Source organism: Gavia stellata, chromosome 7 (assembly GCF_030936135.1).
Source record: "Gavia stellata isolate bGavSte3 chromosome 7, bGavSte3.hap2, whole genome shotgun sequence".
Classification (NCBI taxonomy): domain Eukaryota; kingdom Metazoa; phylum Chordata; class Aves; order Gaviiformes; family Gaviidae; genus Gavia; species Gavia stellata.
The window spans coordinates 24,449,288-24,463,485 of NC_082600.1; the positions used below are offsets into that span (position 1 = coordinate 24,449,288).

Below are 14,198 nucleotides of genomic sequence, written 5' to 3' on the forward strand. Positions count from 1 at the left end.
ACAATGCAGTAAACCCTGGAAAGCACATGTGAGCTCATCTTTTTTACAAAAGCCTTGAGCAGCACAGCAAGTATTTCAGCCTTAGTGAGAGGACCATACAGGTGTGCCACACAAGGGGTATTTTAATAAGAAACACTGCACTCCTGGGCAGCGAAATAATTAGGCTCGCTTGACTTCTTTTTTTAAAGAGAAAGAAATTCCTCAGAAGCCGTAAGATTTTATCCTGCTACAGGAGGAGCAATGAATTAGCCATTCTCATGGGATGCCAACATGGGGTGTGAGATCTCAGTGTAAGAGGTCAAAGCCAAAGACCATTTTAATGAAAACCCTTGACAACTAATGAAAATCTTTCACTGGTTCAAGAAGGACTTCAAAGTGGCAGGATTGTCACAGAAGGAATAGCAGTCCCAGAAATAAGTTATTAGGTGAATACACCTAGGGAAAAAGGACATTCTGCTGAAGCAAGTACTGTATCCCATTGAAAGGTTTGGATACACATCTCCATTTGGCACTACAGAATGTAATGCTGTGCAGAGGAACTTTAATAAAGCATTGCAAGGGCATTGAAAAGCCTTGCCATATTAAGAAATAGCCTCGTTTATTATAAAAAGCTCCGACTGGCATTGTTTTTCACTCTTGCTGCAGTGGTTGAAGATGTTAGCAATCCCAGCTGTCCTCCTCACCCACCAGCCAGAGGTTATTGCCCCTGCAGCAAGGGCAATGAAGAATGTGTCCATTCCTCCCCAGCTGCATTTCAGGAACCAGTGCACAGTGTAACCTACTCATCTAAAGGGGTTGGCACTGCAGCACAGGCTGTGACCCAAAGCAACTCAGGCACAAGTGTATTTCCTGATCTGCCAGCTCTGCCAGGAGGCAGCTTAAAGGGGTGAACAGAGACATGTGAATTATGACCTACTAAATGGCAAAATTCAGTAAGGAAAGTCTTTGAGTCCCAAACATTGAAGCTTTGTCATCCCTTTTATTCTGACACTGAAGTCAGCCACTTGCACTGCCTGTTCACTTGTGCCAGTTTGAACCCCAGCTACCTCTGAAGACAGCTGCAGTATAACCTCATAACAACCATGTTAATATGTGGTTGTGTGGGAACCAATTTGTCTGAGACAATATCCCCTGCTTCTCAATAACCAATGTGACAAGTTAATACGGAGAATGTTTTCCACTACCTAAACTGAGTTAATTTAGACCTACTTTGGACGTTGCTTCACTGTTGTCCAGACCTACCTGTCTTTCCTTGACAGAAAAAAAAAAAAAAAAAGAAAAAAATCCAAACCACCTACTGTTTCTGTGGATGAGAACAGTTTGCACACGTTAACAAGACACACAAAGTACAGCCATGAAATGCAGATGGGGAGGATTCCTTTTAGTCAGTGCATATAATTTTGCATGTCAGAAGGGGCCATTGTTGAGGTAATACTCTTACAGAGATCATCTAAAAAAAGGTTGTTGAACAGTCAAATATCTGATTTAGTGGTGTCCTGATGCAATGACAACTTGGTTAATTATATCCTGCTTCTGTATGTTTTTGCTTTTTGCTTCACGGCCATGTTGACAGCATCTTTAGTTGCCATCCCAAACTACTTCTGGTTTAGCTATGCATTATTAAACAATAATTAGGTTCTAACCTACAATTAGCTGTGTATCTGTGATGAAAAAAAGAATCCTCAGATACAGTTTGTAAGGTGCTTCAGAAAGAAATTTTGTTAATACCTGTTTTCATTACTGTTAGCATGCATACACAGTGCTCCAGCAGGTGCCATATGGTCTCTTCCAGAGACTGAAGTCTTTGGTTAAGGGGACCTGAAATCCACCCGTTTCCCTTGCTACAGAACAAAGAATCATAGATCTACCCAGCAAGATTCGGCTGAAGGGACTGCTTTAGACAACTCCCTCTACCTGGCATTATGTCAAAGACGTCAACTGAACTACAAGCTTCCCCAAATTATACACAAGTAGGAAAGCAAATTCTGTGTCTAGAACCAGGAATGGCTGAACTCCTGCATACAGTCTGATGCCAAAGAAGGTCAATCAAGTTAAAATTGGCTTCATGATGCTGCCATGTGGATTACAGCCCAAATTTCACTGCCCAAAGGAAAATCACGCCAGATGCATTAAAATAGAGCAGAAGTAGCACCTAGAACATGATCCGGTTAAATGAACAATCACTACAAGCAGTGATCAGAAAAAACACAGTCCCACTACAGATACCATACCAGAGTTATAGGACAGTCCACATTTAATTTCTCCATATCTCTTCCAGGATATATGTACAACTTCCAGTAACAAGTGTTTATGAGCACTCTCTTCTTCAGTGATGTGAATTTTCTGTTACAGCATTGCTTGGTGTTTTCAGAAGGAACAGCCATTTTCACAAACACAGCCTCCCTTCTATTATTATATAGTTTTTAGAACTAGCCACCAGATTTTCTTACATGAAGGCTTTCAATAAAGAAAATTTCTTCTAGGAACAGGGAATACGGCCATTCATGGTCACGAATATCCTCGACAATTTTGAAACCAAAATTCATACTATGGTTTTTACCATCGTTTTTATCTGCACATCCTAAAAAAGTCAGAAAATTTTATTTTCCAGACCCCACATTTTCCAGACCCCACACTTTCATACAAGTAAAACTGAAAAATTATTCTATTAATGATAAAAAAATAATTAAACAAAATAAGTTATTAATTCAGTTTTACTTTTACAAAATGAAAACCAGCCCCCCCCTTTTTCAGAAAGTACTATTTTTTTTTTTCCTTTCTTTTAAAAGGTTTTCCTGTACAACAAAAGGGAAGAGAAATGACAGGGGTCTGGACTGATCTTTTTTTTTTTTTTTTTTTTAAAGTCTTTGCCTTCTATGGATGAATTTGCACAAGACTGCCAAATAATGCCCTGACTTGCACCCTGACGAAGTTATGATTCGGCCCTAATCTAAACCTCCATATAGTTCTACAGGAAAAGGTATCAGTCGTAGAAATAAAATATACTGACAGAAGGAGAGGATTTCTGGCTCAAAGAGATGTAATTAACAAGTGAATTTCTGATTTCAAGGTCAAGTATATAGGTGTTTTGAGTTAATAATTCATTATTTCTCCCCACATCCTTAGTCTGAATTTATGGACCATTGCAGGTGGCTGGCTCCTGAGCTGAAAAGCTCTCGGATGCCAAGGCAATGCATGTGACAGGTACTGCAAATGCAACCTGCCAGATGGAGCTTAGCTGTACCCATGGATAATAGTAATCACTCCTCTTGTCTTCTCCGTAATGTCCTGTTGGAAGAAATGGGGTACGACGCTGCCTAACCACTGTCACTTTTCATTGCCACCACAGAAGTTGCCTCTCAGCTTTAGAAGGACAAAAAAGCAAGGGAAGAACAGCTAACAACAGAAAAATGTTAAAAAAAATGAAATCCCCAAACCCTCCTGACCCTCAGCTACTGCTGTCATTAAATCAGGTTTGAAAAGAAGAAAAAACAGTCAGTAAATTCAAAGTGACCAAACCTGACAGAAGCAGAGGGACAGCCAGCCAGCACCAATACCTCTCTCTGCCTCTAGAACAATCCTTGCTGTTGTAAACTGTTATTTACATCCTCTGCCCTGTTCAGTCTACAGCTCTCTCAGGGAAGGTGATGACATTGCCCTCCTTTCACCCTATTTCTCCCCTCCCAGCAGAAGCCCTGATGACATTTAACTTTCTAATTCTCTGGCTGCCTTTGATGGCTAGTGTCCACCACTATAATAGCAAGCAGGAGAGCATAAATCCCTGCCAAGAGTTACAGCAGAAGAGCTTCCCAAGCTCCACTGAAGAAAATCTGGCCTTATGGAAGTGAGAGGGCAATTCAGACTCAGAATCTGATCCAGGGACCTAGCTGGAACTGTACAACAAACCATCATAAAAAGAGCAAGGCGCAAACTGCAGGGCTACAACTCGCTCCAATTGCTACAGCATTTCCTAAGGCCAAAGTGAACATTACAGATCCCGGTCCTTAGCAATCCACAGCCAGGCTCTTGCCCTCCTTTCCAGTTCTTGCCAACTTCCTCCCTCCCTTCCCTCCAGAAATCACACGGACCAGAAGCCAACACCATTCCCATGGCTTCAGTTAAGAGAGGACAAAACAAACAACTTGCAAGCATCAGATATTTGCTGAGAGGCAGCCAGAGAAACACCAAGCCTTTTCACAGCAGATTGTTAGTGGTTCTTGCTTCTTGCCAGGGCAACAAATGCTACAGCCAAGCAAGCAGAAATTTCTCCGCTGTGCTTAAGTCCATAAACAGAAGGACAACATGTAATCGGCCATCTGAGCACCAAAGAATTATTCATCTTCAGGCACGCAACAATACCTCACAATTAGTCCGATGTGGTGGTGGAAGAAGTCCTCTACAGGAGACGCTCCCACTGCAGTAGTTCTTTCTGAGGTGCATACACAACTCTCCTTCTTCCTCCCATCTATCTGCCGTTTCTGCCCTGGCACTCTTATTTATGACTAGCAGCTGGAAATCCTACCTGATGTCTGATCCCCAGCACCTGCACACAGATGTGTTACAGAGTGGGGCCAGCTGCCTTCCTGGCTCTGGAAGAAGCCCATAAGTTCTGCTGCACAGATCCTCCTCTGGTGCTGTTAAAGCTGAATGCCTTCAGAGACTCCAGAGGATCAGGCTATGCATTTTGACCTGCCTAGCATATCTACATTTCTAAATTTCATTCTCACAAACTGATAAATCTCAAGACAAGCAGGTGACAGCAGCAGTCACCTGAACAACCATTGCTCACAAGCTTAAGAACAACTTCAGTTCATCACACAAGTCTAAAGTGTGACAGAGTAAAAGGCAATGCATTAGGCAGTGAAAGGACAACTTCAATAGTATATGTGAACTGGGAGACATATAAGAGACTAACATGAGTGGAGGAGTTGCATGTATCAGGTGTACAGAAGCTTGCTTTTCTATGAATATCTCTAATAAGGTTATGCCTATAACAATGAAACAAACCTGGGCACTAGAGACCCCTATGCTAATATAAGTGTTAATATAAACACACAGCATTGCTCTAGTGGAGAACAACAAGATTAACTGCTGCCTAAATGTAATCAATTGGGAGCTAAGATAATTATGCTTAAGATTTGGACCCTAAACATATTTGCAAGTCTTGAGCCTATTCTGTGAAGGAAGAGGACATTATGCCAATATACCCACAGCAAAGAGTAATAAAACAGAGAGCCCAGGGAATACTGATCCTACCAAAAAATGCTTCTATAGTGTGGGTATCATTGCTTCTGTTTCTATTCCTATCTCATTTCTTTTTTGATGTCCATTGCCATCTCACCAGAACAAGAGTATATTTAGGAAAATGAGTAGTCACACTTGTTAAAACAGACAGAATGCTGAAGTAAGGAGAGAGGCAACATGACCCTTAATCCCAAACAAATCTACTCCTTTCTGTATTCCTCTTCTCAAAGGGAAAACAAAATAAGGTGTGACTTCTGAGTCACGATATCTCTAAGTCTTTTTTCTTAAGATCCTGAGGAAACAAGACAATTGGAATCCATTCCTCCTCACTCATAAGCAGGCCTCCTACTTAAATTACCCATTCAAAGCATTCATTTCTGTTTATACCACAGCACAGAGTAAATTTTCTGCTCTATGCTGTACACATCTGTAGGATCAAACTGGAACTTCAGGGTCATAGTACCACTATGAAAGACCTAGGCCAAGGACCAAGCAGGAGGGAAAGGGAATACAACACCTGAGGGAATTTACAAAGTACTACCCATACTACCAGAATAGTGCCTGTAAACTTGTCTGTCAGACAGACCAAGGACCAGTGTATCTTTACTGTACTACACAGGGAAACTAAAGAACCATTTAGAGAGGAGATTTGTTGACTGCTGTTGGGTGAATTGAGTAGGGCTTAGAAAACAGTAGCTCCTGGTTCAGGACCTGTATTCAGCCTGCTACAGCCTCTTGGTTTTCTAGCTAAAATGCTGCAACCCCAAAGCAGCTTGGCAGCTCACCTCCTTCTGCAAAATGCCTGCGTTCCACTTGCTGTGGCCTGCCCCATTCATCTTCTTGCCATCAAACCTGCTCTCACCTCTCGCTTCCTGCTGTGTCAGTACATTAAGTTCTTTTTACAGGAGGAAAATATATTAAAGGAATAATAATAACACTGATAACGATAGTCTAAGAAATACATATTTCTTTCTCCATATTTCCCCTTGTTCGATTAGTCTCCCAGCAAGAGCAGCATTAATCACTGGGGCAACAGATAAAAGATAAAGACCAATTTGAATTTTGCTGTGTGCTACTGAGTGTGTATGTGTGTGCTGAGGCAGCAGGGAGGGAGGCAGCCGGATAATCTGTCATTTTGTATATTTATGCTGCTGGAGTCAGTCAGGACTGGTTCTCCATTGTTACCACAGATTAAAATCATTCATGTCCTTAAACTTTCATTGGAGGTCATCTTTCAGGAAAAAAAAGACATTATGACCAAGTTAAATTCAAGCTATTTGTGCAAATCTCTGTATGGCTTGGCCACCAAGGCTATTGTTTGGATGTTAGAAGAACACAACATATAGTAGTTTTTTCTCCTTACCTGACCTGACTCTTTTTACAATAAGAATGAGTTTTCCTGCTCCAAAACAGTTACTGGAAAAGAGCTGTTGCAACTGAGAGGAAGAGGTGCTTTTTAGATGATCTTAGTACAAGTGTGTGAGAGTCCAGCTCTGCCTGACTTTGAACTGCTGTGGAAGAAGCCATGGGGTGTCAGATCTCACTGCCAGCAGTTGTACTGAACTGAGTCCCTGCCATCTTGGCAAAAAAAAAAAGACTTCGCTTTATCACTGGGGAAGATGGACTATGTGGAACAAAGCAGAGATTAAAAAGTAGAAGAGCGGTTACTAAGCCATATGGGTATGAGTTTCTCTCTTCTCCAAACCTTTGTCTATCCAAAATAGAGTTGCTAGAACCACCAACCTACCACCTCTAGCCACGTCACTCTCCATCTTTAAATCTTGCTGTTTCCTTCCCATATCTCTACGAGATAGATGTATCTCGTCCTCTGGATCTTAATTCCTTGTTTGCACCTCAGTATTCATCCTTTCTCTACCCACTTTTGTACATTTAGCTATTAGAGCATTCCCAACATTTCCTACTCTCTGCTTCACGCCTCCTAATAAACTAGTGGTATTTTCCGGAAGTCTCCTTACCCACAAATCAATTTCCTTAGCATACCTGATCTGAGACACAGCAAAATAGGCAACACAGGACCAGTGGAAAACTCTCAAAGCAATTATTAGGGAAGGTGGTTCCTTCATGAGTCATTATAAGGGTGAAAAGCCAACAGACCAAATTTTCTCTAAAACCACACTATAAGAAAGAAGAAGGGGAGCATTTGCAACCCATGCAATATCAAGAGAACTGAAATCCAATTCCTCACCCCTTTGGCTTTATTTTTCTGTTGAAATTTTGTGGAAACAAATTATTATCTTTCAGAATATAATAGGGGTAATTTTGCAGTCAAAATGAACAACATCTCACCTACACATATGCCATCTAAGGGAGAAGAGAAAGGATTGGTGGTTGTATAGCCTGTCTTGCTAATCGCTACTTTTAAGAGCTGTACCGTGACAGACATATCTTGCAAATCAGTGACAACTCATCCCACAGATGAAAAAGAAACTAGCAGAAATCCTTCTGTCTCTGCCGGTTAACACCACCGACATCCTACAGAAAACCCAAGGCATTAATTAGATGGTTTCAGAAAGCGGGTCTGTCACAACACTATGGGTATGTTTCTAATTTCTTCACATTCATTCACATATGAGCTAGGAAAGGTAAGAGGTACGTTCCCATCCCTCAGCCAGTCTTGTAAAAAACCCAAACAAACAAAATGGAACTGTATGCTCTAGAAGTATTTTGGCAATGTCTGCAGCTTCTAGGCATTTCCCTGAAGTTTATAAATAGCAAGCATAGCAGACATGCTATAACAAAACGTGAGCCAATCCTCCAGCTATATTTGAGCTATAACCATTGATTCTACTCCATTTATTTCTAAGCAGTTGCTTTTGCAGTATTGGATCTCTTCATCACATATTGTCACTGCACAACTGTCCTAGAACAACACACTTGTTCTATTCTTTCATTTGGCTTGTGATCAAATGTATGGTCAACTATAGTAGCTTTAGTTCCTGAGTATTATATTAATCAGATTTTGAAAATAATCTTCCACGTGACTTTCAAGAACCCTTTTTGGCAGGGCAAATGACATGTCTAAATACACAAAGGGATACTGTGGCCTGAAAAAAAAGTACATACTGATGTCATTAAAGGTACTTTCCGAGAAATGTATGCCTGTCTGCCTGTCTGAGGAAGGTAGGTATCAGCTTACTACAGCTTCTTATCCTTTCATTATAGAAAAGGGCATGCTTTTTGGTCACCTAAAATCAAGCAAATATTTCAACAAGTTCTTGATCAAAATAAAAAAAAAAAATCAAAGAAAATCTAAAAAAGTGCTGAAATTCTAGAAAAGTGCTAGACCAGCTGCCCCTTCATATGCTGAGCCAAATCTTCACTTCCAAAACTCACAGTAGAACAGAACTGGGTACATGTGTCAAAAGCACCAGCTGAGATTTTGCTGCAAGTCCCAAACGATTGTTCAGATCTGCAGATTAAAGGCAATGTAAACTCAACCCTTGTAGAAATGAATCAGCTAACTCGGGCCTTCTGTAAACTATCAGACTAAAGAAATAAAAAGACAATGTGGGTCCCAGCTGAACACACAGAGGAGTGGCTGAAGTGACTACTTAACAATGCTACTTTATAAAAACAGGTTATCCAAAGAATGAGCGTAAGCTGTATTTTGAGAAACCATACTATGTGTCAACTTGTGGCACTCAACTTTGCCACACATGTTCAATCAAATGTCTCCCCTAGAGTCATGACAGAGTAGTCTCCATTTGGAGCAGACAATGGTTACTAAGTTAAATGTTCAAATATCGCTGGTGATAATGTCAACAAATGACAGCATACACCAGCATATGCATGAGCTGTTTTACAAATACAATGTTCTTTATTACTGTAATTGTGCTTAGCAGAAATACAAGGCTGAGCTTATTTCCATCATCAGTACTTGTCAGCACTTGGGACCATAGGCTGGGAAAATAATATTACAGTAAAATCACATTCTGTTTTTGGATGGGTACCAAACTCCTGGTTCACTGTGGCACTTCCAGAAGTGCAGCACACCTGCCTTCTGCAGAAAGTGAATGAAATAATGAAAATACAGGATTATATTTTAGATTATATGAGCTTTATAGGTAATCCTAGAAAGTATTCTGAACACTACATCAATAAATAAAATTTAAACACACCACACCTCTCCCCCATCTAATACTCAGTTAAAACTTAGAGAATATTTTTATCCCTTTCCCATACAGAACATTATCATATCATATACATCTTTCTCGCTAGGTAGCTACTATACTACATGTGAAAGATTCTGTATTTCAGTGTGCACTAAATCTATTTCTATACTACATACTTGTGAAGTATTTAGAGGTCATTTGGTGTTATTGAATTCAACACTCCATAATCTACATGAACAGTATTTTGCATGAAAATTTTCTATCCCACATTTGGATTCTTGATTCCAAACTCTGCTTTCTTTCTCTGCCCAAACACGTTACCATTTAATCATCACAGAAGAGATGTGACTGTGAATAAGGAAATGCCATTTTGTGAATTTCACTGCAGCAATACAACTTTACCATCTCACTCAACAGGACTGTAGTGCAGGAAAAAGGATTCCACTCTGAAAGATGGTACAAGTTGGGGGCTTCTAACTCTTTAAGAAAAAATAGTTGAGGAAGAAGCAGAAAAGGAGGGATGAGAGCCAGACTGCGTAATTCTCAGCGGTACCAATGGGCCAGTGAAGTCAGTCTTTAAAGCAGAGACTCATCAAAAGCTCTTTTTTCATTAGAGCTTTGCAGTCTTGGGAGGAAAATGTCACTAGTGACTTATAAGAAGCAAAAACTAAATTAAAGGGCAATTTCTTTCCCCCCAAATTATTATCTATAAGTGTAAAAGAGTACCTAGGCAAGACCAAGGGTGAGACAATTTTATTTGTCTTTAGCTGACACTGAAAGTCTAATTAGACTGACAAATCTTCTGTGCTATTTTCCTTTGTGACATACACTGTAAGAAAGGATTTAGCCTGGAGCTGCACGTTATGGAAAGACATTAATCAAGATTATTGGGCCCTCAATAGAAAACACAGTTAGAAGGCTGGAGAGCCTAATGGTTAAAATAAAAGGTTCAGAACCTTATTCTGAGCCATGCCAATGGGCTGGACTCTCCATACGGATAATGGGCAGATCCTCTCTCTATTCTTTAGAGAGAACATCCTGCATATTATATATCATACACTGTCATTCTATGGCTCTAAGATCATGGCTAAAAACATCCACAAGTAATTTGTTCTCGTCACCTCCAAGCTACAGTTTGAACAGTTTGGCAAGTGTCATTATCCTCATCTCAAGAAGTTGAGGCACATGCTGGATATGTAACAGAGCACACAGTTTCTGGCTCCTCATGGACAGCATAACCAGAAGTCCATCTGTCCTCCTAGAGTGGTTCTGATCTCTTTTTCAGTTTTTAGTCTAACGCTGCTCTAAAACACTCCTGGCAGTACTCAGACTACCTAACTGCAGGAGGTGTCTTGGTGTATGTCACAAACAGAAGAAATCTTTGCAGTTATCATGCTCTTCCATACTTCCCTAACAACTGATGTGTAAATCTAAATCTTACTGAAATTATCCTGGATTTTGTATCACTTTGGGATTACAGACTTGATATTCTGCACAAGCTTTATAAGCATTTCAAAAAGGAGAAGTTTTAGTTACTTACATATGAAAATGAGTAATACAAATAGCACAGATACTTCTAACACAGTGAGAATAATAATTCTTTATCCCAATTCTTGCTATTTTGCATTAGATGCTTTACTTTTACTTGTATCATGCTTGGTATTTCTACAATCGGCTAGAATCCTTCTGTGCTAAGTAGTGTACATGTGCAGAATAAAAAGTACATTCTGAATCCAAGGAGTCTGCAATCTAAGCATAAAACAAGATATCACACATGGATACAGAAAAATGGATAATAAAACAAAAAATGTGACAATATTGATCAACTTGATAAACAGCTGCCTTAGACCATCATCAGCCTAACCTCTGACAACTTTTTGGCACACATCATGACAAAACGAGGGTTTCAATGGGATCAGAAAAATAACCTTGTGGATGGTACCAGGAAGCAGAAAGATTCTTATGATCAAATCTAAGACGTGAGCAAAAAAATGCTTGAAACGTGCTGATCAGAATGGGGAGAGAAGTGTCTAAACTGTGAATGGCCTTGAAAGTGAAGAAAAATTGTTTATTTCTGAGCAGAAAAGAGAAGACAAAGCTGGGGCAAGGTAATAACTAACTGTATTTGTACCACTCATAGCCTTAGGTAGCTGTATTTTATGTTCCCCAAAGAACAAACTTGTTTTATTAGATTTTTCCACCACTTAGATCTAAAATTGTAAGCAGGCTTGACAATGGCGATGTCGAACACAAGCGAGATAAAATAACCATTAGGCATCTGAAAACCACAGCTGGAGATACTGCCCAAACAGAAGATGACAATTTCTTCTCACTTTCACTGCACAAATAACGCAACTTAAGCTGACAGAATCAAATACTACCAAGAGTAAGGGAGAAAGGTGAGCCATCTGTGCTGTGACAGCAATAAAATGGCCTGATATTGAAATGCACAAAGTTGTAATGGAGGTACATATTGACCTTTATCTTTCTTTCAGTGGGCAGCATGAAGTGTCAAAGAGTTATTGCTTTAATATCAGCTGAGATGAGGCCATTTGTTGTGGTGCACGTGTATCCAGGAAATCACTGCTCTAACCATGTTTTTAGAAGCACTTTGACACTTTATTAAATCTTCTTGATGCTCTTTCAGCACACAGTGGTCTCTACAGGCTGAGTGAACTGCCATGTAGGTTAGGCAGGAAGCTTTCTGGAAGAGCTCCTCTTCAAGTAAGCCAGGGTTATTTCCAGCTTGACCCAGCCCATAAAGGTCCAGTGCTACTCTCTGTTACACTCCTATAGCTAAACACAGTTCTGCTGCCTTTATAAATTATAGAAAACCTCGAATAAACAAACAAGAGCAGGATCAGGACCACAGACTTTTTTCTTCTGGAGATGTAATCATATAAAGATTTTCTCTAAAATTAGACCTAGCCACTGAGGAGAAGGAACTGTAATTCTTTCAAAGTTTATGACAAACAGTGACCAAACCTGGAGTAATTTCCCCTCATTTAGCTGAGACTTTATAAATCACCTATTGGGTGTTCGAGGTTAATAAGTCAATTAATCCCAGTCCTGCTACCAACTTGATTTACAGAGCACCAAAGGGGACAATGTTAAACTTTGGCTTGGAATTAATTACTCTAATAGTTGTAAAATCCAGTACAGCCAGAAGTACCTCACAGAATCACAGAATGGTTGTGGTTGGAAGGGACCTCTGGAGGTCGTCTGGTCCAACCCCCCTGCTCAAGCAGGGTCACCCAGAACCACTTGTCCAGGACCATGTGCAGATGGCTTTTGAATGTTTACAAGCATGGACACTCCAAAACCTCTCTGGAAAACCTGTGCCAGTGCTCAGTCACCCTAACAGTAAAAAAGTGTTTCCTGATGTTTAGAGGGAAACTTCTGTGTTTCAGTTTGTGTCTGTTGACTCTGGTCCTGTCACTGGGCACCACTGTCGTCTTCACACCCTCCCTTCAGGTATTTGTACACATTGATAAGATCCGCCCCCGAGCCTTCTCTTCTCCAGGCTGAACAGTCCCAGCTCTCTCAGCCTTTTCTCATAGGAGAGATGCTCCAGTCCCTTAACCGTCTTAAAGGCCCTTTGCTGGACTCTTTCCAGTAGGTCCATCTCTCTTTTGTACTGAGGAGCCCAGAAGTGGACACAGTACTCCAGGTGTGGCCTGAACTTCTACATGATTAAGAGGACAATTTTTGTGTTTTCTTATCCTAAGTGACCAGGACTAGATAAAGAATAAAGAGAATGGTCATATATATACGAACACAATCAATAACTGATTAAACCTTCTGAAGTAGTTAGAAAGCAAGCATGCAATTTGTATGATTACAGATTTCAAAGTCTTATGTCCCAGGCAGCAGAAATTGCTTCAGGGAAGCAGATGCAATAATTTAAATTTTTTGTCCAACTAGCCAACAATATACCTTTCTCTGGGCGTTTAATAAAGGCACACTCTGATCAATAATAACTCGCCAGTGTCTCAGCCAGTGTATGCTGGTGTCAGTGAAAGTATGCCGATTTCTACAGGATGAGGTTCTGATGTAAATAAAGATTTTAAAAGAAATGTTTCATCCTAGTTGATAACATGATACTACGGCACTGAAAGAAATAATTTTCAAAATCTGATCCACTGCTCAGCTTGGTTATTTACAGGATTCTTTTCTCTGCACTGACAAGGAGAGCCAATTTAAGGTGTTTATTTCTAATCAGTACCATATTCTGGCTGCCACACAAGCAGTTCCAAAACCACCGCATTTTTAGGACTGAAAACAGTACATTGGCACAATTAAGCTAGAACGTCAGAAATCCATTTTTTTGTAGGAATGATTTTTACCAAAGACATTGAAACCGCTCTATGTTGGAACATCTACATTTTGCAAGAAACTGATCTTGATAGCATCCCTTTAAAATTTTCTACAGGAAGGCTATAAAAGGAAAATGAAAAATGGCTCTACCTGGAAGTAACGCTCCATTGCTTTTCTCCCCATTATGAACTTCACTGTTGCAGCAGTACATACTGTCATAATAATAAATAACCATACACCCACCCCCCCATTAAGCTTTGTAACTCTCTTAGGAATACATTTCCCCACATATGGAACTGCAGAAACATTGTTAAAATCATGTTCTTGTTCACATTGGGACAATCCTACTTGCATAAATGGGGTTGCACTAGAACAGGAGCAAAATCTGTCCCCATTATCACATATATGTGTCATAATAATTCATCCAGCTGTTTGTTCACCAACACAGGAGGACAACATTTTGTGGTGATTTACCCTATACAACATTATAAAAATAAAGTTACA

The 14,198-nt window shown here is 40.1% G+C and overlaps 1 protein-coding gene across 7 annotated transcripts in view; it reads right to left on the minus strand.

Annotated features, from left to right (window-relative positions):
• The window catches only part of NRXN3 (neurexin 3), a 983,888-nt gene that overhangs the window by 93,403 nt on the left and 876,287 nt on the right, over nucleotides 1–14,198 (minus strand). For all 7 annotated transcript variants that reach the window (XM_059819968.1, XM_059819967.1, XM_059819969.1 and 4 more), the window contains one exon: nucleotides 12,042–12,044. In XM_059819968.1, coding sequence (XP_059675951.1) covers nucleotides 12,042–12,044 — 3 coding nt within the window. The remainder of the gene's footprint in view (nucleotides 1–12,041; nucleotides 12,045–14,198) is intronic.